Here is a 19,547-nt window from a genome sequence, read left to right on the forward strand (position 1 = left end):
CGTATTTCCTGCAAGAGGAAGATGGGAATCGCATAGAGGTATTTTTGCATGGAGTGAGGAGAAGAATGAATGAAACAGTTTGGCAAGTCTTTGCGGGGAGTGGGGTTACTTAATGGGTCTGGGCGGGAGGAACCTCGAAAGGACCAAAAGGCCTGCCTGGCTTGGGAGAGACCCTCAGAAACCACCAGCTGCTTCTGTCCATCGGCGCCCCCTGTGCGCCGCCGACGGAATGTTTCAGCCACGAAAGCTTGCCCTTTCTGGGCAGCGAGAGAGAGCAACGGCCCAATTTCCAGGGGGGGAAAGTCAGGAAAAAAGGCTGTTGCGCCAAACGAATCCGGCCAGGGGCGCTTTTTAAGCGGCTTCGCCTCCTCCTCGCTCAAGCGGGTCTGCAGCGGCACCCTAGGGGGGGCCCTGAGAACGCAGCGCCGGCGGAGCCGCCAGCTCTTCTCAGCCCTTCCCAAGGCGCCAGACCTCATGAGGGCTTCTGCGCCAGGCTGCTGGGCTTTGGGGCAGGCTCGCGGCGGCCTTCCGAATACCTGCGCCACGGGCGGCATCCTCAGGGACTTCCGCTGCGGCCGGCTCCGTGGGCTCAAGCCGCGCTGGAGGGGGCGCTCACGGAGAAGCTCGTCCGCTTCTCCCCAGCCGCGAACAGCCGGCGGATCGGGACTAGCCTTGCTCCCGGTGAGCAAGTCGGGCCTTTCCCGCGGGTTTCCTCGGAAGGTAAGGCACGAAGGGCAAGGAGCCAGTCTGCGGGGTGGGACGGGGGCTCCCTTCCCGACTCAGTTACGGCGCGATACCGGCCAGGCCGGCTCAGGAGCAAGCCCCTCAGACTTACGCAATGGAGCTCTCGCCATTCGCAAGCCCGAAGAGGATGGCAGCCTCACCCTCGAGTAACCGGGCCGAAGGGGGCAAATCGAGATACATATGGAAAAGGGAAAGTCGTGATGATCCCGCCGCAAGGAGGGAGGGGGGAGGGGATAGGAGCCCGGCCCCTCCCCCGCCCCGGGTGTCACCTTCGCCAGCACTTTCCCCCGTTGGGCGGCGGCCAATGAGCGGCCTCCCCTCCCCTCCCCGGGACCTGCGGGGCCGCGTCACCGGCCCGGCCATTGTTATGCAAATGCCGAGAGGCCGTCTAAAAGGCGCCCCGATGGGCATTCCCCGCTCAGACAGACGCGGAGCCTGAGCGGCGAGCAGAGCAGTGCTCCCCGAGGAGCTCTGGGGGGCTCCGGAGAGGGAGACGCCGAAACCGGACGGCCGCAGCAGGAGGAGGAGGAGGAGGAGAAGGAGCAGCGACGACAGCCGCCGCCGCCGGCGCGCCTCCTCCCGAGCTGCCTTGCCTTTGTCCGCCGCGCGGGGCTCGGCTCCGGGCAGGACTGACTTGAGCGCCGTCGAGGCCGGCTTCGCAGGCTCCCCTGCTTCGCCTCGCCTGCCCGCGGCTCTCCAGCGGGCTCCGCGCGCCGCGGTTTCTTGCCCTTGGCGCCCCACCGCCCGCCGTCCATGCGGGGAGCCTCCGCCGGCCTGCTGCCCCGGCCCGGCCGCCGCCGCCGCCGCCGCCCGCGCGGCCAGCAGCCATGAGCCAGACGGAGCTATCCACCTGTGCGGCGCCCCCGCCGCCCCCGCCGCCCCCGCCGCCGCCGAGCCAGCGCGTCTTCCAGGAGGCGGTGCGCAAAGGCAACACGAAGGAGCTGCAGTCGCTGCTGCAGAACATGACCAACTGCGAGTTCAACGTGAACTCCTTCGGGCCCGAGGGCCAGACGGCGCTCCACCAGTCAGTCATCGACGGCAACCTGGAGCTGGTCAAGCTGCTGGTCAAGTTCGGCGCCGACATCCGCCTGGCCAACCGCGACGGCTGGAGCGCCCTCCACATCGCCGCCTTCGGGGGCCACCAGGACATCGTCCTCTACCTGATCACCAAGGCCAAATATTCCTCGGGCGGCCGGTGATGGTGAAGCCCCCGGCGGGCAAGCCCTCCGCGGGGGCTGGTGCGTTGGAAGCAAAGGCGCCCGGGAACGGGATCCGCCCTCGGGCGGCATCGGGCCGCCTGCCACGGATGGAGAGCGCGGTGAAAAGGCGCGCGGGTCCCAGCAGCGCGCAGAGGGCCGGGTCTCCTCCGGGCCCCCGTCAAGGGCAAAGCCCTTCTGGGCCTGGCCGCGCATCCGAGGCGGAGAGAGACTCCTCTGAAGACAGGGGAGGGAAGGGGGCCGGCCGCGTCGGAAAACGGAGGTGTGGGCACAGCGGCCACCCGGGGTGATGGAGCGGAGCGAGACTGCCAGCCTGCCCCCCCGCACAATCCCAGGTCCTCCTCCAGCTCCGGGACTCCGGGACTGGCAGCTGGACCCCGACTCCCTGCGCTTGGCGCCTTAAGATTGTAGACTGGGGGGAGGCTAAGGAAAGAGGGAAACATTCAAAGCTGCTTGGAATACTTGTTTTGTACTTATTTTACTTATTTTAATTTTTTTGGCAAGAGATGTGGGGACTCAAAAGATTTATGGGGGGGACTTGCATTGAGGGGAGGGGAAGGATTTGCCCCCCTTCACAAGGTTTGGTGTTTGCTCTACTGTAAAACAAAACTCTCCCCCCTCCCCTTCCTCCCTCCTCCTCCTCTTCCATCTACCTCGGTTGTGCCCCACAGTATTTGCCGCCGGCTTGCCTCCCCCCTCTCCAGCCTGAGGAACTGGCCGGGTGCTTGAAGACGTGACCCCACACAGACAGGCGCGCACCCTCCACACCCCATGCGCTGCTTTCCCTAACCTCCAGAACGACCCTCAACCCAGTCATTAGCATTTTGTGCCCTCCCCCCCTTTTTTTCTCAGTCTTGGTGTAAACTAGTTAAAATTGGAGTATCTTCGCGCCCATCTGTCAGAGTGGTTTGTATTCTGTTGGGGGCTAAAAAGGGTCACCTAAAAAAAAGTTGAGAATCTCCCTCCACCTTCCACTATGGACACAAAAATAGCGCCGGGATTTTGTCTGGGGTCCAGGCTGGAGTTTACCCCGCTGGTGCAAATCCGTCCCCCAGCCCTTTGCTCTCTCACTTCTTGCTGTCCTGTCAAATTGGATCGCGTCGCGGTCAGCTTTGCGCAAAGACAGAAGAAAAAGGCCTTTTTTAAAAAAAAGTAGTTGCGGTGAGTTCAGCCAGACCTTGAAAAGTGAAAGGGGGAGGGCCGGGCAACAGCTGGAGAAGTGGTCTGTAAAAGGGCCAGAGCGCCCCCTGCTGCCCACCGAGAAGGAAACCAGATTTCAACTTTGAATAATGCTTTCAGTGTCCGTTCTGAAACGTGTCTTTTTCTAAAGTGACTGCAACTGTCTGTTGAATGCTGCTTTACCTTCCTGGCGCGTTGCATGCCCACAGACAGCCCCCGAGAAGCCCACCCGCCTCGGCCTCCCTCCTCCCTGCAGTGCGGGGTCCTCCTTTCCCCCTCCCGCCTTTCGGCCTGCACTAGAGCGATGCGTTTTGCCACTGCCATATTGCCTGTGCCTCCCCACGCCTTTTCTCAAGCAGCCATCAAACCTTTGAAATGTAGTTTTCCATTGTGTTTGGGCGATGAGTGTTTCACTATTTATCGCGTGCGTGCGTGCGTGCGTGTGTAGCGAGCTGGGTGGTTTGCTCAAAGAGATCTTGGAGTGGTTTAGAAATACAGTTCAGGGGGAATGGAACGAGGGCTTGTGCATCCCCCGTGGGGTTCTGCTATATCCCCCCCCAACTGCACTGAGTTGTATTCTGCTATCTCCACAGTTTCATTTGCAGTCTCTCTCTTATGTCACCCCTTCCCCCTCCTCACATCAAACCTGAGAGAGATGTTGCTGGCCTCTTTCAAAAGTGTCTTTGAATACTGTAACTCCGTAAGGAATTGTGTGTGCTTCTTCAGAGCTCATTTTTTTGGGTGAATTTATTAAGAGTGTTATACTGTGTGTCAGGAGTGTGCTTTTGATTTTTGGATTCTCAGTGGGGGAGAATTTTCTGGTGTCTGTTTTAGAGTTGCACATAACTTCTTCCTTTGTCCTCCCCCCTTTTTTCCTTAAATGGATTTGCCACAATAAAATGTCATAACATTTATGACATGATTATTAATAAAAAATAGTTTATATTCAGAATTTCAAGATCTGGGCTAGGTTATTAGGAAAAGATCTTGGTTTGAAACCCAATTTTCTAAAGGAAGACTCTCTTGGGAGTGTTTGTAAAGATGTTAACACATATTTATATTTTTATATATAAAAAGTATGCCTTTGAAGACTGTGAAACCTTTTGTGGGTAAAATGAAATATGGAGGGATGCTTATGTCCCCCCCTTTCCTTTTAAAGATTTGGGGATTCTCCTCCCCCCCCCCAGCTGCCTGGAAAAGGTTTTCCACCAACAGTGAGAACTAGGTTGGGAATACACACCTATTTATTATTATTATTATTATTGAGGGGGGTCCTGCTCTGGAAATGGGCAAGCCTGTGATTTGGGGGTTAATATTTTTTGCCTTATTGCCCCAGCGAGCAGTTGCCTGGCCTGCCATGTGATCTGAAGTAAGTTTACTCTGAAGTAAGCCCTGCTGAGTTCAAAGGGACTTGCACTTTAGTAAGTATGCTTCGGATTGCAACCTTAGTGTGTAGGGGTTTAATTCTTTTTCTATGCAACTCCACAAAGTCTCCATATATGTTTGGATGATCTCTCCACCCCCTATCTTGAAAAATAAAAGGGATTTTGCTCCCCCTCATCTTGGCTTGTGCTGCTGTAATTCTCTGTGCCAAAATGGAGAATCTCTAACTCCTTATCTTTAATTTTTTTAAAAAAGAGGTTGAGGGGGTCTCTTTTGTGCACAATTGAACCATTTGGCAGTCTGTAATATTCTGAAATATTTTTCTTAGAAAAATATGTTAATGTCAGTGAAATAAGCAGACATTGGAAGCTGATGAACTCTGGAGAGGAGTTTCTCTGTAGATGGTGGTGTTCCTTTCCCCTTCTAGATGGCAAATACCTTTTTTAATTATGTTAATTAATTCATTAAGAATTTTAGGCTTATATTGAAGCTATATGTGGGTCACTGTATGATCACTTTTTTTAACTGGATAAAAAAACCACAGCTCTGTACAAGATGGTGTATTCCTGAGTGTATGATAGCCTCGCATAGTCCCAGGGTGAGAAATTTATAAATAAATTTTTTTTCACTGATCTTTTTATATAAAATCTTTTTGGTCATTTCTTTCCCCTCTGTCTGAAGGATGCACTTGCTGTCCGATTCTGAGTAAATGCTTGCATGCACAGGACAGGGTCAGATGTAAATGCTGTTGGTTTTCCCAACCCACAAATGGGTCCCCTTCCCACATCCACATTTGCAGCTTGATCTGCAGCACGTCTGCTAAGAAGCCCCGGAACACTCAGTGCTGTTTACTCCCAAGTAAGGGAATCGAGGAAGCCCCCTTATACTGAGTCAGACCACTGCTCCATCTAGCTCAGTATTGTCTACACTGACTGGCAGCCACTCGCTAGGATTCCAGATAAGGCTTTCTCCCAACCCTACCTGGAGATGCCTTTGAGGCCTTTTGCATGCAAGGCAGATGCTCTGCACCTGAGCTATGACCGCCCTTCTCCGATGCAAACTTAGGCATTGCAAGATTGCTATCTGATGGCTAGATAGATCCTCCAGGTTTCAAAGTAGTATACCTCTAAACCAAAAATGCGGAGGACTATTTCCATGTAGCTGGCCACTGTGGAAAGCAGGGGGCTGGGCTAGGTCAGCCCCTTTGATCCGATCTAGCCTCTGTCTTTTCTCCAAGTGCTGCCGGGCTGGGGGTGGTGCACCTCTTCAGGGAAGGAAACATTATTGCTGATGGGCCTTCTGGGGTAGGAACTGCTGAGGCAGGCCCAAGAGCAAGATGGGTGCCATTATGAACTCTGGGTGGGTGCCCGGGGGGGGATTTTTTCTCTTGCTGTCATAATCCTAGAAATTTGGGAAGTTGCAGTGCAACTGCTTGGCTGTAGGATCCCGACTTGCAACCCAAAGGGCTGTTTGCACACCCTCACGTTTGGCTGCTCCTGGCGTTTCCAGCTGTGCATGCACTGCCCTGGGGTCCATTGGGATGAAGGGCAGTTTAGACATTCCAAAAGGAAGTTCTCATTCTGCATTCCTGGGAAACTGGATGTTTTTGTCCTGCCTGCCAGTTATCAAGCTTTCAAAAAAGCATTTTTGGGGGAGATCCAAGTGAGGATGGCCTAATTCAGCCTTCCTGACCTGCAGGTGTTTTGCACTACACCTCCAGCCTCTCTCTGAATTCATCAGCCAGGGAGCTCCCAATTTGTCGTCCTGGCACAGCTACTGAGGCCTGGGAGTCAGATTTCCCCTCCTAAAATGTCTTCCTCAGCCTTGCCTCCACCACTTAGCCCTATACAACCACTACATGGTAAAATAACAATTGTAATTTTATCTTGTAAGTTGCTTTGAGATTTTTTTTGTACAGAGCAACCAACAAATGTAAAATAACAGCAGTTGGGCACAGTACTATTTTATGATAATACTGGCCATCTTCGTTGGAAATGTACTACCTTCAAGTTGATCCCAACTTATGGAGAGCCTATGAATAGGGTTTTCATGGTAGGCGGTATTCAAAGGGGGTTCACCATTGGCGTCCTCTGAGGCTGAGTGGCAGTGACTGTCCCAAGGTCACCCAGTGAGCTTCATGGCTGTGTGGAGATTCAAATCCTGGTAAGCAAAAAATTATTATGTTAACATCCGCCTTGCAGAAGGCCAAATGGAGGGTTTAGACCTGTCACACTTGCAGGGTTTTGCTTGGGATTAAAAACTGCCTCACACTGCCCCTAACTGTGGGTGGGGGTGTGAGAAGTGAAGGGCCATCTCCTCCCCCCTGCTCTCCAAGGTAGGGAGGCTGAAGGAAAGGTGCAACAAAGGCCCTGTGCTATATGCTTTAAGTTGGATTCCTGCATTGAGCAAGGGGTTAGACTTGATGGCCATATAGGCCCCTTCCAACTCTTAGTATTCTATGAGGACAGAAACCTTGAAGGAAGGATAAGTGAAGAAGGCTTGGGGCAAAGGTGATGGAAGTGTAACAATTCCCCATACTGACAAAAATGTTTTGGTTTGGTTTTATTGTGGCTGTAAGCATCTTTATTATTTAACTTCATATTCTCTAGTCATCTCATTTGCAATAGCCATAGTTGTCCAAAACTGCAGTTCTGGCAAACATTAACTTCAGTAGTTAGCAAAGAAGCTGAGGCCTAGCAGCTCAGGCTTTGCAAAGCTCATGCTAATTGCTATGAACTTCTGGCTTGCTGCACATTTGGTGATGCCATTTATGTTCCTGCATCAAATATTGGAATAAGTCATTAGAGCGTGCTTGGGGTACTGATTGGAGTAGTATAATGGCATGAGGGAGGGAGGGAGTCATATTCCCTTTCATCCACTCAGTTCACTGGCTGACCTTGAGCAGGATCTCTCAGTCTAATCTACCTCACATGATTGTTGTGTAAGAATAAAATGTGTGTGTGTGACCCTCTGCCTGAGTTCCTTTCCTCCTCGTTAACAAAAAGACAAAAGCAAGAACTTCCTTGGGGTAAAGTGTAACTAACAGCCGCAAGATGTGTGGTGGTGCCCCTCGCTAATGTCTCTTTCAAAAAGGAGGATTGGGCAAATGAACGGGTTTATCATTTGTTGTCTGGAGCCTCCATGAGCAGATGCAGTCTACCTCTGAATAGCAGGGGCTGCAGACTTAACAACAAGGGGAGAGCTGTTGCAAGCAGAAGGTTTGGCCAGATGCACCCTTGGATTGCTCAAGGGAGGGGATCCTTAGGAAGGGTTAGACAAGTGCAGAGAGGGTGCTTACATCTCTGTTGTTAACTCATCCAATACATTTCAACCCTGTTTTTCTGTAAGCGTGTTATACCCTGAAGTGGCATATTTATATTGTCAGCCGATATGGAGTATAGTTGGTCATAGGAAGAACGCTGGGGACTGGCCCGGGGACCGCAGATGGCTGGGGAGGCCATTGCTTTCATCCAGCCAGAGCCTTCTCCCTCTGAGCGCTCGGGTCCCCTGTGCACAGCTTGGAACGGGTTTGCAAGCGTGGGCAGAGATGTGGATGGGGCACGGGCAGCTGTCTTATGCAGGGTGGTCTTCAATGCTACTCTGACTCAGAGGAGACCCATTGACGTTAACAGAGATGACTCACCTAGGTCCGTTCACTTCAGTGGGTCCACTCTGAGAAGGCCTTAGCAGAATACAACCCATGGAATCAGAGCAACAGTCCCGTCTAGCTCAGTCTTCTCCCTGACTAGCAGCAGCTGTCCGGGGTTCCAGAGTGGAGTCTCTTCCAGCCCAACCTGGAGATGCTGCAAACTGAACGTGGGGTGTTCTGCATGCAAAGCAGACATTCTGCCGCGGAGGCGAGCCGGGTGTGGCAGCACCCCAAATTTCCTGGAGCTATCCTGCAATGTTTTGGGGACAATACAGGAAATCTTTCGTGCCCCCTCCACTTTAAGAAGACCTCCTGCCTTCTCCCAGAAATAACGCTGTCCAGAACAGAAACTCTAGTTCCTCTTCTTTTCTTTTAAATGTTTGGGTTATTTCTGTTACTGATTTCTTTGCTTTTTTAGTTGCGGACACTCAGGCGTGAGTGTGTGTGTGTCCGCTGACCGCCTTGCATGGGCTCAAGACAGCAGAGCTGAAGCACCCAAAAATAATGTTGAACTTCTCAAGTGTTTCCTCCAATTGTCTTTTGTTTGGGCAACTGACTCCAAAACAAATGGATCCGTCACTTCTCAGTCCTCTGCAGGGTGGGTGAGGGGAGATGACAAGGCAAGAGGGCCTTTGTTGCATCCTTCAAGCACAGACAAGAGCTTCTTTTGGTTGGGGAAGGACGTTTCTCTGTTAGATTGTATTGTTGCTTGCCTTCCTTTAATATAATTCAATAAAATATATTTTTCAAAAAGCATAGACAAGCGCTTGACTTAATATATATGTTGTTATGTGGCTTCAAGTCAATTACGACTTATGGCGACTCTATGAATCAGCGGCCTCCAAGAGCATCTGTCATGAACCACCCTGTTCAGATCTTGTAAGTTCAGGTCTGTGGCTTCCTTGATGGAATCAATCCATCTCTTGTTTGGCCTTCCTCTTTTTCTACTCCCTTCTGTTTTTCCCAGCCTTATCTTTTCTAATTAATATATATATATATATATATATATATATGGGTCACTCATAAATAATAATATAATATTCAAATGAATGACCCATATGGACTGGGGTGGGATGGGATTGTGTTTTAATTTCTGGGAAGCTCTTAAAGCTGGAGGTGGTGAGTGTGAAAGTTTGGAGGGGCATCAGGGAGAGGGCCCCTAAGAGGACCTATTTCCAGGGGCCATTCTCTTGATTTTAAATAGCTGGGTTGGAAAAGTGTGTTGTTGGGATAACACGCCAGGGGAGACGCCTCTTGACAGCAACAGTGAGTGACTGTTTGAGCATCATTATTGTTGTTGCTGTTGTAAAAGTAGATGAGCAACTTGGGCCACTGTGCAGCCCACCTGCCCGCCCCGAAGCCCCTTCTGCTTGTGGGGGGAGGGGGTAAACTCTACCAATTCTTACCAAAATATTTTGTCCAATGTTCAGTTTGGAAGAAGGAACACTGATTCCCAAAGCTGCAAGAGGTGGAGGACCACTGTGCCTTAACTGCCCCCCCCACTTGGGTGGAGAGTGCTGCTGCTGGTGCTGGGAATTTTGTCCCCCCCCACGTCCCAATTTTATGCTTCCATGAGTTCAGGTCACAAAGTGGTTTGTTCCCCCTGGAGAAAAGGGGTTCCACTGACCCCCCCACCCCCTCCTTGTGAATCCCTTTCAGTTCACCTGTGGGGAGTGTGGATGGTTTGTTGGTGAGTGGGGGAGGGGGCTCTGAGTAGACCTGGGGCTGGGGGGAGCAAGGAGGTGAAGAGCTGTCTCAGTCAAACCTTGCAGCCAAGAACTGCTGACGGGTGATATGGGGTGATAATACTACTGGCCTACCTGTAAGGGGTGTTGAAAGGGGTGTGGTGGGGGGAAATGCATGATGCACTTGCAACATTTCAAAGAGCTGTGCAAGCACGACACTGGCCCCCCCTGTCAAAATGTGTCAACTTCTTATAGACTGCGGAGGATATTTGTGGACCTTGATTTGCTTGGGGTGTGTGGGGGGGTCTATAGGGAAGAAAGAGGCAAAGGAACTTGACAGGGCAATTCCCTCCCACCCCCAGTATCCTCTTGTGGGGGGGTGTCAAAAAGGAGGGTTCACCTTACACCTCCATATGCTCTTTCTAAAGCCCCATTCCCCTTGGCCACTTTCTGCCCCCTCCTCAAAATGTCTCCTGTCTGCTTCCCCCCCCAAAGTAGGCCTGTGCCCCCTACACCCGTTGGGAGCCCCCTCTTGTTTCATTCAAAACTGCATTGCCATCTTTTCAGCTTCCTTCCCCCTCCCATTCATGGCCTCTGTTCCCTCCCCCCCCCCGCAATACCCTCATTCATTCCCAGGACGCCTCTTCGCCCCCTCCCTCCCTCCCCCTCCCCCCTCCAGGAGCCTCTCTCAAGGAGCAGCTGGTATGCTAATAAGCGTCAGGCAGAAAGGGCCGGGCAAGAGCCCCCCCCTAAGATCCTCCCCAGGCTAAACAAATCTATGCCAGGAGGAACAGCTCCAAACAAAGAGGACCCTCCCCCGCCCAGCCAGCACCCAAATCCCGCCACCTTTTCACATTCAAATCCATTAAACAGGGACTAAAAAAGCCCCCTCCCCCCCAGTATTCATAGTGTTGCATTAAAAGGAGAGGGGGACCCCCCCTTGGTCCTTTCTGTACATCTCCAACCCAAATAAGGCTTCTCCGAATGCCAGGCCTCTCTCCCTCCCATCGCCCCTCTCATGGTGCAGGAGTTATGTCTCTGCTGTGCTGGAATTTGTAAAGCGGTTGGGTGGGCCAAGGGTGCCACCATGGTGGGATTGCCTGGCTTCACCTGGGCCACTTGATTTCCTTTTGGTTCGTAGCCCTCTTCTCCCCCCCCCCGTGCCCCATTTCCTTGCAAGGGAACTTGCCTAACTCTGGCACTGCCTGTTTTTCCTGCCCTCTGGGCTTGGAACGGGGTCCTTGGCATCTTCCTGGGCTCCCCAGTTAAAAGATGAGCTTCCCCACCTGGCAGCTGGCTACTGTGACTAGCAGTCTCCCCCTGAAACGTGCAGGTGTTGGGAGACCCGGTGGGGTTGTGTCTGTGTGGGGCCACAGGTGAGGCGTGACAAGCCTAGCCAGTGTCATGCGTGAACCAAAGGTCCGGATGAGAAGAGTCCCACTAACTGCAGCAAGCTCAAAAAGCGGCTTGTTTGTTTCTCAGGACCATCTCGCCTACCTGCCCTTGGGGCATTAGACCCCCTCCATCTAGCTGGTGTGGGGGTGGGTAGGTGGGTGGGTGGGTAGCAGTGGCAGCTGGTGACTCCATGTCAGTGGGGCAGTGGAATCCACTCTGGGTTTCAGTCCAAACTTTCAAGGAGCTGTCCTAGAAAGTTCAGACTAAAACCCAGAGTGAATTCCACTGCCCCACTGACCTGGAGTCACCAGCCGCCGCTGGGATGTTGGCTGTAATATCCAAATAATGGGAAGGAAAGCAAAAGGACCTCTGAAGTATCGGGGGGGGGCTTTGCCTGTTCTTAGGCCTCTGTCTGCCTTTGAGATGGGATGTCGCAGCTCTCTCATGCAATCCTTTGTGTTGTATATCTATATCTATCTATATATATGACAGTTTTGAAAGCAACAAACAGAACTTGCTCTGGATCCCTATAAGGATTCTGTTAATCACCTAAAATATATGAACATAATTGTGATTAACAAAACAGAGGTTTTTATTGTATTAACAAAACATTTCAGCTTCCGCCTTCATCAGCTGCCAACATACAAATGCTGTTACCAAAGTGGCCCAGATTTAGGCCATGTGGTGCCAATGTGTCCAGGGGGTAAATCCAAAAGTTCTCCCTCTTAGTCAATGCTGCTGGATCTGTTGGCATCTCTATCGCTGTTATAGAAAAGTCCAACAGGCTGTGACCCTCAATGTTGAAATGTTTTGCAACTGGTTGCTCCACCTTTTTTGTTAAGATTGCTGATTTGTGGTTTCTGAAGCGTGTGAGTAGGTCAGTTGTGGTGTGTTTTTTGTGTGTGTGTGTGTGTGTGTGTAGGTGGTGGGGATGTAGGTGTAGGTGAGACAGCTACCAGGGTCTGTAGTGCTGGTGGAGAGCACACTCTCCATTGTTACTTAAAACGTTTATACATTTCCATCACAACAGACCCTTAAGGCAGCTTGCAAACTGCAAACACCAAAACAGTCTCCAAAATGTCCTCATAAGATGTTGCAGCTAAGGTGGTATTATTATTATTTATTAAATTTATATCCCGCCCTTCCCCCCAGTAGGTAGGGAGCATCACAGGTATAGCATCATCACAGTGTCCATCCAGAGTTTGAGCAAAGGAAACTTGTGTTTAATGGCGATCTAAAGTCTTAGCACTAGGGCTCTAAGTGAGTATTCTGGCTAGGGCATTCCACGTTCAGAGGCACTGCCACAGGCAAGGTTCTGCCTCACCTCTGAAAGTGGAGCTAGCCAGAGCTGGGCCTGTACGGGAGAAGGCACGCCTCTTGGCCTTAATGATCCATGCATTTGTCTAACAGCACAGCAGCAATTCATGACAGCTGAATGGAGCCTTTTCATTCATCCCGTGTTCAGGCTTCCTCTGAACATTGGATGCAGAGAATATGCATTCATCTTCTCAGGAGGATGCTAAGAAAGTGTTTGCTTGCTTGCTTGGCACTGTCCTCACAAGGCAGCGTTCAAAAAACCAAAACAAGCTGCAATTAAAGCATAACTGTATATAAAGCCATCACTTTGAAGCCCATTACACAAACCTCTTAAAATTACCAGTAACAATTTATCAACACACAGCAACAAAACACAGGTTCTCTTAATACAGATTGTTCCTGGGGCAGAGAATTCCACAAATGTGGTCCCACCACTACCAAGGCCCCATCTGACATCTCTCACTGAGCAGGACTTCAGGATTCCTCTGAAGGCTTGGGTGTGTGTGTAATGCTTGCGGGTTTCTCAGAAGCACCTGGCTAGGTGCAGTTGCAATAATAGATGGACCTGTGACCCAGTTATATGTCTGTGTACATTTGCAATCTGTCTAGGTGTTTCTGCCTAAGATATGTTTGTACCTCTGCAGTCAGAACTGCTGAGTTCATACCATAAAAAGATTTAGATCAGCCAGGCATTGTCCATGGGGTCCTCACATTTTATCCTCACAACAGCCCTGCAAAGCAGGTGATTGGCTTACAGTCAACTGTAGAGCTTTGTGGCCGAGTGGAGATTGGAAGTTTCCACCTCTATCCACTCCTAGCGTCATGCTGGCTTTATGGAGGGCAGCCTTCGCCAGCTATTTGAGGCTATAATTCCTATCAGGGCCAGCCAGGGTGGCTGTGCTAGAGTAGACAAGATGGCTATGCTGGCTAGCGCTGATGGGCATCGGAGTCCAAATCAGCTGGCGCACCCCAGGTTGGCAAAGGGTTACTGTCAACGGAGCGGAGCTAAAAGTCCACGTTGGGGCTGCCAGTTGCGTAATGACTGCGCAGTTTCACCAGCTGAGCAGCTGATTAGATGAAATGCTACGAACAACGCCTTCAATATCGGTGCCTTCGAGAGATAGCCGATGAAGGGAAGATAATTGATCATTTATATTTGCTCCTTGCTGGAAGGATGCGCCTTTCCACCCCCCATTCTGTTGGCACGGAACAGCCCCAAGTGAGGAAAAAAGGAGCCTGGAAGATGCGTGCCTTTAAATTGCCCAAACGTGCGGGTCTTCACCATTTGCCCGGCCAATGTAAACCAGGCCCACATGGGGTGCAACTGGGGGGGGGCAGCCGTGGCGGGCGTGTGGGAGGTCAGGCCGGACTGCTGCGAGCATCCAAGTGGCATCACCCGGCCCTGATGCGGGGCAACAGGCGAGGCTTACCCCAGGTTTGGTCGGACCGGGGGGGGGGGCTGCAAAGGAGGGCGGGTCTCTGCAGAAAAGCCCTGCTTAGGCATGCAAGGGGGGCAGGCTGGCCGGCCAGCCCCCTTCTTTCCCAGCCGCCGCCGCCGCCGCCGCTGCTGCCTCTCGCTCCCAGGGCGCCTTTTTAATCCTGCCCTTGTCTCCTCGGTTCCCTTTCAGCCCCCCTCCCGCAGCCAACGGGCGAGCAGGAGGGGCTCTCCTTTCCAGGGAGGAAATTGAAAGCAAGTGCAAAGGGGTGGGAAGGGGGAGGGGCGGCGGCGAGGGGAGACAGCTCCTGGTGGAGGTGCCAGTCATCGGGGTCTCAATGGCCCCATTCAACCTGCCCAGCCACACAGAAAATCGGGGTCACCCAGATCCTTGGCCTGCCTTGAGACAACTGTTGCTTTATTCTTTTTAATTGCTGGAAAGCACAGAGCTGCCCCATCTCTCTCTCTCTCTCTCTCTCTCTCTCGTTTGGTGGGGGGACTAACATACACTGAGGAATCTGAACAAGGGGTGAGTGGCAGCAGCGTTAGAGCAGCTTGCACAATCATGGCGGAACAGCCATTTGTGGGCCCCTGTTGAGATCCAGAAGAGGGGCACACGATGTACCCTCCCACTTCAAATGGGAGCCTCTGGACATGGGGTGCTAAAGCAAGTAGCTGTGGCTGTGCCCTTGGACAAGGCAACAGAGATGTTGTGCATTAATGCTCCAGCATGCACAGAGACATGTTGCTTTCCAGAGGCCTCTGTCCATCAGCATGTGTTCCATCCTTGCCGCAACCCAGTTCTGGACAAATGGACAAAACACCACACACAGGTGGGTGGTGAGACACACATGCCATCGAAGAGTTAACTTTCTGATGCACATTGAACTATCTGTGACCATGCAGTCAAGCAGAAAAACATGTTGCTGTTTTTTGACTGATTCTCTGGTGAAAGAATGTGCGTGTCACCACAACCGCAGGCTGCTGTTTTATTGGACTGGTTCTGCTTCTTGAATTTAGCTTGGGCTTGTAGACGCCCACCAAGCTGTCTTCCCAGGTGATCAGGCAGAGATGCTTTAGGCAAAGGTGTGGACTTCCTGCCAAGGCCCCTTTGGTGAGCTTCTTGTGGTTTTTGGGGTGGTGGTCTCATTTTACATTTCCAGTTTCACAGGGCAAAGAGTTGGGGGGGCTGGTGCTGGAGCCTGGAAGCCCCACTGGTGGATCTCCTACTAGCATCTAACTGGCAATTATGTGGGGTGGGGGGTGGGAAGAGTGCTGGCACTGGGAATCCTTCCTTGGCCTGATGTAGTCAAGGCAGCTCTTAGGAACAAATAGGCAGCCTTTGAGAGGTCTCAGACAACAGAGTGGGCTGGAAATGGTAATATCAAAATAGATGCCTATTTTTTTTTAAAAAAAAACAGTTTAATAAACAAGAGCGACTGTTATTAATAGTGGGAAAAGGCCACTCTTAATGTACAAGCCTGTCCTTAGAGTGCCACCAATTCAAATTTGCCCTCAATCAGCTGAAGCGTTATACTTGATCAATACAGTGCTTAAGACTGTTTCAGTTCCATGAAGATGTACATGGCAGTTTAGGGGATGAGCAGAAAAGACAGGTCCCTGCCCCGCAGAGCTTACAATGGCCTGAACACATGCATATAGCCACAGATCCACTGTAAAGGCGCACATTGCTTGACAAGTGTGGCACTCAGAGCTGTCTGGAGATGGCATGCAGTGAAACCTTGCAAGTGACCCTACTGAGGTCAAGTGTGAATAGGCTACAATCCTATGTCTACTTACCCAGGAGTCAGCTCCACTGAATTCAGAGGGACTTGCTTCTGAGGAGACTGCAACCAAAAAGGATAGAAACCCAACCTAAACAACCTCTGAAAAACTCAGATGGGTTCTGTAATGCATCCATTAGAACATTTGTTGTTGTTATGTGCCTTCAAGTCGATTGCAACTTATGGCAACCCTATGAATCAGTGACCTCCAAGAGCATCTGTCATGAACCACCCTGTTCAGATCTTGTAAGTTCAGGTCTGTGGCTTCCTTTACAGAATCAATCCATCTCTTGTTTGGCCTTCCTCTTTCTCTACTTCCTTCTGTTTTCCCCAGCATTATTGTCTTGTCTAGTGAATCATGTCTTCTCATTATGTGTCCAAAGTATGATAACTTCCGTTTCATCATTTTAGCTTCTAGTGACAGTTCTGGTTTGATTTGTTCTAACACCCAATTATTTGTCTTTGTCGCAGTCCATGCTATGCACAAAGCTCTCCTCTAACACCACATTTCAAATGAGTTGATTTTTCTCTTATCCGCTTTTTTCACCGTCCAACCTTCACATCTATACATAGAGATTGGGAATACCATGGTCTGAATGATCCTGACTTTGGTGTTCAGTGATACATCTTTGCATTTGAGGACCTTTTCTAGTTCTCTCATAGCTGCCCTCCGCAGTGCTAGCCTTCGTCTGGCAATCATAAAACATTATTAAAGACCATCATGTATGGCAATAAAATATCCTTAATACATTCCTTGCATTCCAATCTTGTACTAGATCTTTCCCAAGTGCTTTTCAACCTGTAAAGGTCTTCTTCAGTGGACACTTTGGATTTGGAAATCCTTGATGATGCAGGCCTCTCAAATTCAGTTGAATTACTTATTTTATCAGCCAGACGCCTGCATCATCAAGGATTTTTACTATTTATTAATCAGTCCAAATTAAAAGACTGACCAAGATACAGATCTCTACAACATATGGCGTAGGTCAGAGTTATTATTTACAAGATCTAAAACTGCCAAAGGAGGTCAGGAAAATACAGCTACCAAAAAGACAATGTTTTATAGTACAATAAAATTACATTCAATACTTTAGATGTTCTAATAGATGCGTTACGGAGCCCATCTGAGTTTTCCAGAACTTGCTTCTGCGGAGACAAGCACCGGATTGCAACTTCACGTTTGGCTGCTGCTAAGGGCCTGTGTGCCACGGCCATTGCTGTAACGTGAAATGGATGATTATTCTTCCGCACCACACTCTGTCCCCAGGAGCACAGTGAGAAAAAACCAAGGAAGCTAGAGTGGGGGGTGGGACAAAAAACAACACACACACACACACACGTTACTGTCAGTGAAAGGGCAGACGTCACCCCCATTCTAGTGCATAATCCTCATTAGTTGTGGTGCAGATGGGAAGACTACACAGGGGAGGGATTCTTGGGGCTCCTGCCTGCCTCTCCCCCCTTGAGTATCAGGGCCTGGGATGATACTGGTGCAAACTGCCTTTTGCATCCCCTTAAATTTGCCCAATGAGAGGCTTCACTCAAGGAGCTTAACTAAAGGAGGACTGATCTGCTGAACTCTTCTGCCACCTCCTGGCGGCAGAAAGGAATGGTGGGTTTCAATGGAGTTGGGGCTGTTGGAAACGGGGCCCCACCAGGCGCCAAAGTGAGTGGCTTTTCAGTGCCCAGTTAAGTAAGACCTTCCTCTCTACATAGGAAGAGCCCTGAAATGCTGGATCAGTCCAGTGGCCCATCTAGTTCAGCATCCTGTTCTTCTCACAGTGGCCAACCAGTTGCCCATGGGAAGCCCACAAGCAGGACCTGAGGGCAAGAGCAGCGCTCTCCCCTCCTGTGGTTTCCAGCAGCTGGTATTCAGAAGCATCCTGCCTCCGAATGTGGAGGCAGAACATAGCCATTGGGGCTAGTAGCCACTGACAGCCTTATCCTCCTCTTTTAAGGCCATCCAGACTGGTGGCCATCCCGGGCTCCTCTGGGAGCGAGTTCCATAGCTTCACTATGCGCTGGGTGAAGAAGGACTTTCTTTTGCAGTCCTGAATCTTCCAGCATTCACCTGCAGTGGCTGCCCATGAGTGTTATGAGAGAGGAGGGAAAACTTCTCTCTATCCAGTTTCTCCATGCCATGCATGATTTTATACACTTCTGTCATGACACCTCAGACTCGCCTTTGCTCTAAACGGAAAAGCCCCAAATGCTGCTACCTTTCCTCATAGGGGAGTCGCTCCATCTCCTCAATCACTCTGGTTGCCCTTGTCTGAACCTTTTCCAGCTCTACAATATCCTTTTTGAGGTGAGGTGACCAGAACTGCACACAGTGTTCCAAGGGTGGGCTCATCATGGATTTGCATAATAGCATGATGATACCAGCATAATCATAATTTCCTAATGATCCCTAGCAGGGAATTCACCTTTTTCACAGCTGCCGCACACTGGGTCAACATCTTCATGGGGCTATCCACTACGACCCCAGGGTCTCGTTCCTGGTCAGTCAACGCCAGTTCAGACCCCATCAGCGTATATGTGAAATGAAGATTTTTTGCTTCGACATGCATCACTTTACATGCATATAGCAGAGGATGAGGACTCACTGAAATGAATGAACATGAATAACTTAGGCCCATTTGTTTACATTGAATTGCATTTGCCATTTTACTGCCCAGTTTGGAGAGGTCCTTTTGAAGCTCTTTGTTTTTTGCTTTAACAACCCTGAACTATTTAGTATCATTAGCAAACATGGCCACCTCACTGCTCACCCCTACCGCTAGATCGTTTATGAACAAGTTCAAAAGCGCAGGCCTCCATATCGATTCTTGGGGGACTCCACTTTCTACAGCCCTCCATTGGATGTACAACTGTCCATTTATTCCTACTCTCTGCTTCCTGCCACTTAACCAATTCCTGATCCACAAGAGGACCTCTCCTCTTATTCCATGACTGCTAAACTTACTCGGGAACCTTTGGTGAGGTACCTTGTCGAAAGCTTTTTGAAAGGACACAATGTCAACTGGGTCACCTCTATCAATATGCTTGTTGACTCTCTCAAGGAATTTTAATGGGTAATCTTCTATATGTTCTCTACCAAGGCATTTGGGGGTGGTACTTGAAGGGTTGGCTCTTAATTCTGATCTGCACTTGTTCATTGCTTGAGGCACTTGGCGGGATGTTATGCCTTCAGTACGTTATGGTTAAACCTTTTGTCTTATGTTTTAAACTTATATATCTTCTACTATCTGTAAGTCACCTTCCTTGGGATTATTTTTGTGGAACATGCCCATGAAATTTAGTAAATAATAACATGATGCTGCATCCTGCTGGGACTATAAAACCAGACAGTAGTTTTATTGTGGCTGCGAGGATTTTCTTGTTTTTCTTGTAAGAGGCTCAGAGAACTTCAGGCACTTTATAGAGAACATGGAAGTGGACGAGAGGTGCCCCAGATAGCTTGCAACCTAAATATCAGCAGAGCAAGAAAATTGGGCAAAGAGGAGATGGGGTTGCAAACAACAGAGAAGAGGCAGGAAGGGGTGAGAGCAAGAGGTGTGTGTGGGCAAATGCAGACCCCCAGGCCTGTGTAGCTCAGGATGAAGACTAAGGGTGGTATCCAGTGATTGCCCTACCCAGAGTAGACCCACTGAAATGAATGAACATGTTGAACTTACACGCCCATTCATTTCATCTGGTCTTCTCTGAGGAGGGCCTACTTGGATGCAAGCCTAAGGGGTTAAGCCGAATGGTCTTGCA

At 50.4% G+C, this 19,547-nt stretch overlaps 1 protein-coding gene across 1 annotated transcript; it reads left to right on the plus strand.

Moving 5' to 3' along the window:
• Positions 1–1,151: 1,151 nt before the first annotated feature.
• Positions 1,152–8,907, plus strand: NRARP (NOTCH regulated ankyrin repeat protein). The gene has a single exon (XM_061604120.1). The coding sequence runs from the start codon at positions 1,572–1,574 to the stop codon at positions 1,941–1,943; it is 372 nt and encodes a 123-aa protein (XP_061460104.1). The 5' UTR covers positions 1,152–1,571; the 3' UTR covers positions 1,944–8,907.
• The last annotated feature ends 10,640 nt before the right edge of the window (positions 8,908–19,547 follow it).

Source organism: Rhineura floridana, chromosome 20 (assembly GCF_030035675.1).
Source record: "Rhineura floridana isolate rRhiFlo1 chromosome 20, rRhiFlo1.hap2, whole genome shotgun sequence".
NCBI classification, from domain to species: domain Eukaryota; kingdom Metazoa; phylum Chordata; class Lepidosauria; order Squamata; family Rhineuridae; genus Rhineura; species Rhineura floridana.

Excerpts from the sequence above, each read along its gene's own strand:
- NRARP (XM_061604120.1), top strand. The coding sequence starts at position 1,572 with ATGAGCCAGACGGAGCTATCCACCTGTGCGGCGCCCCCGCCGCCCCCG.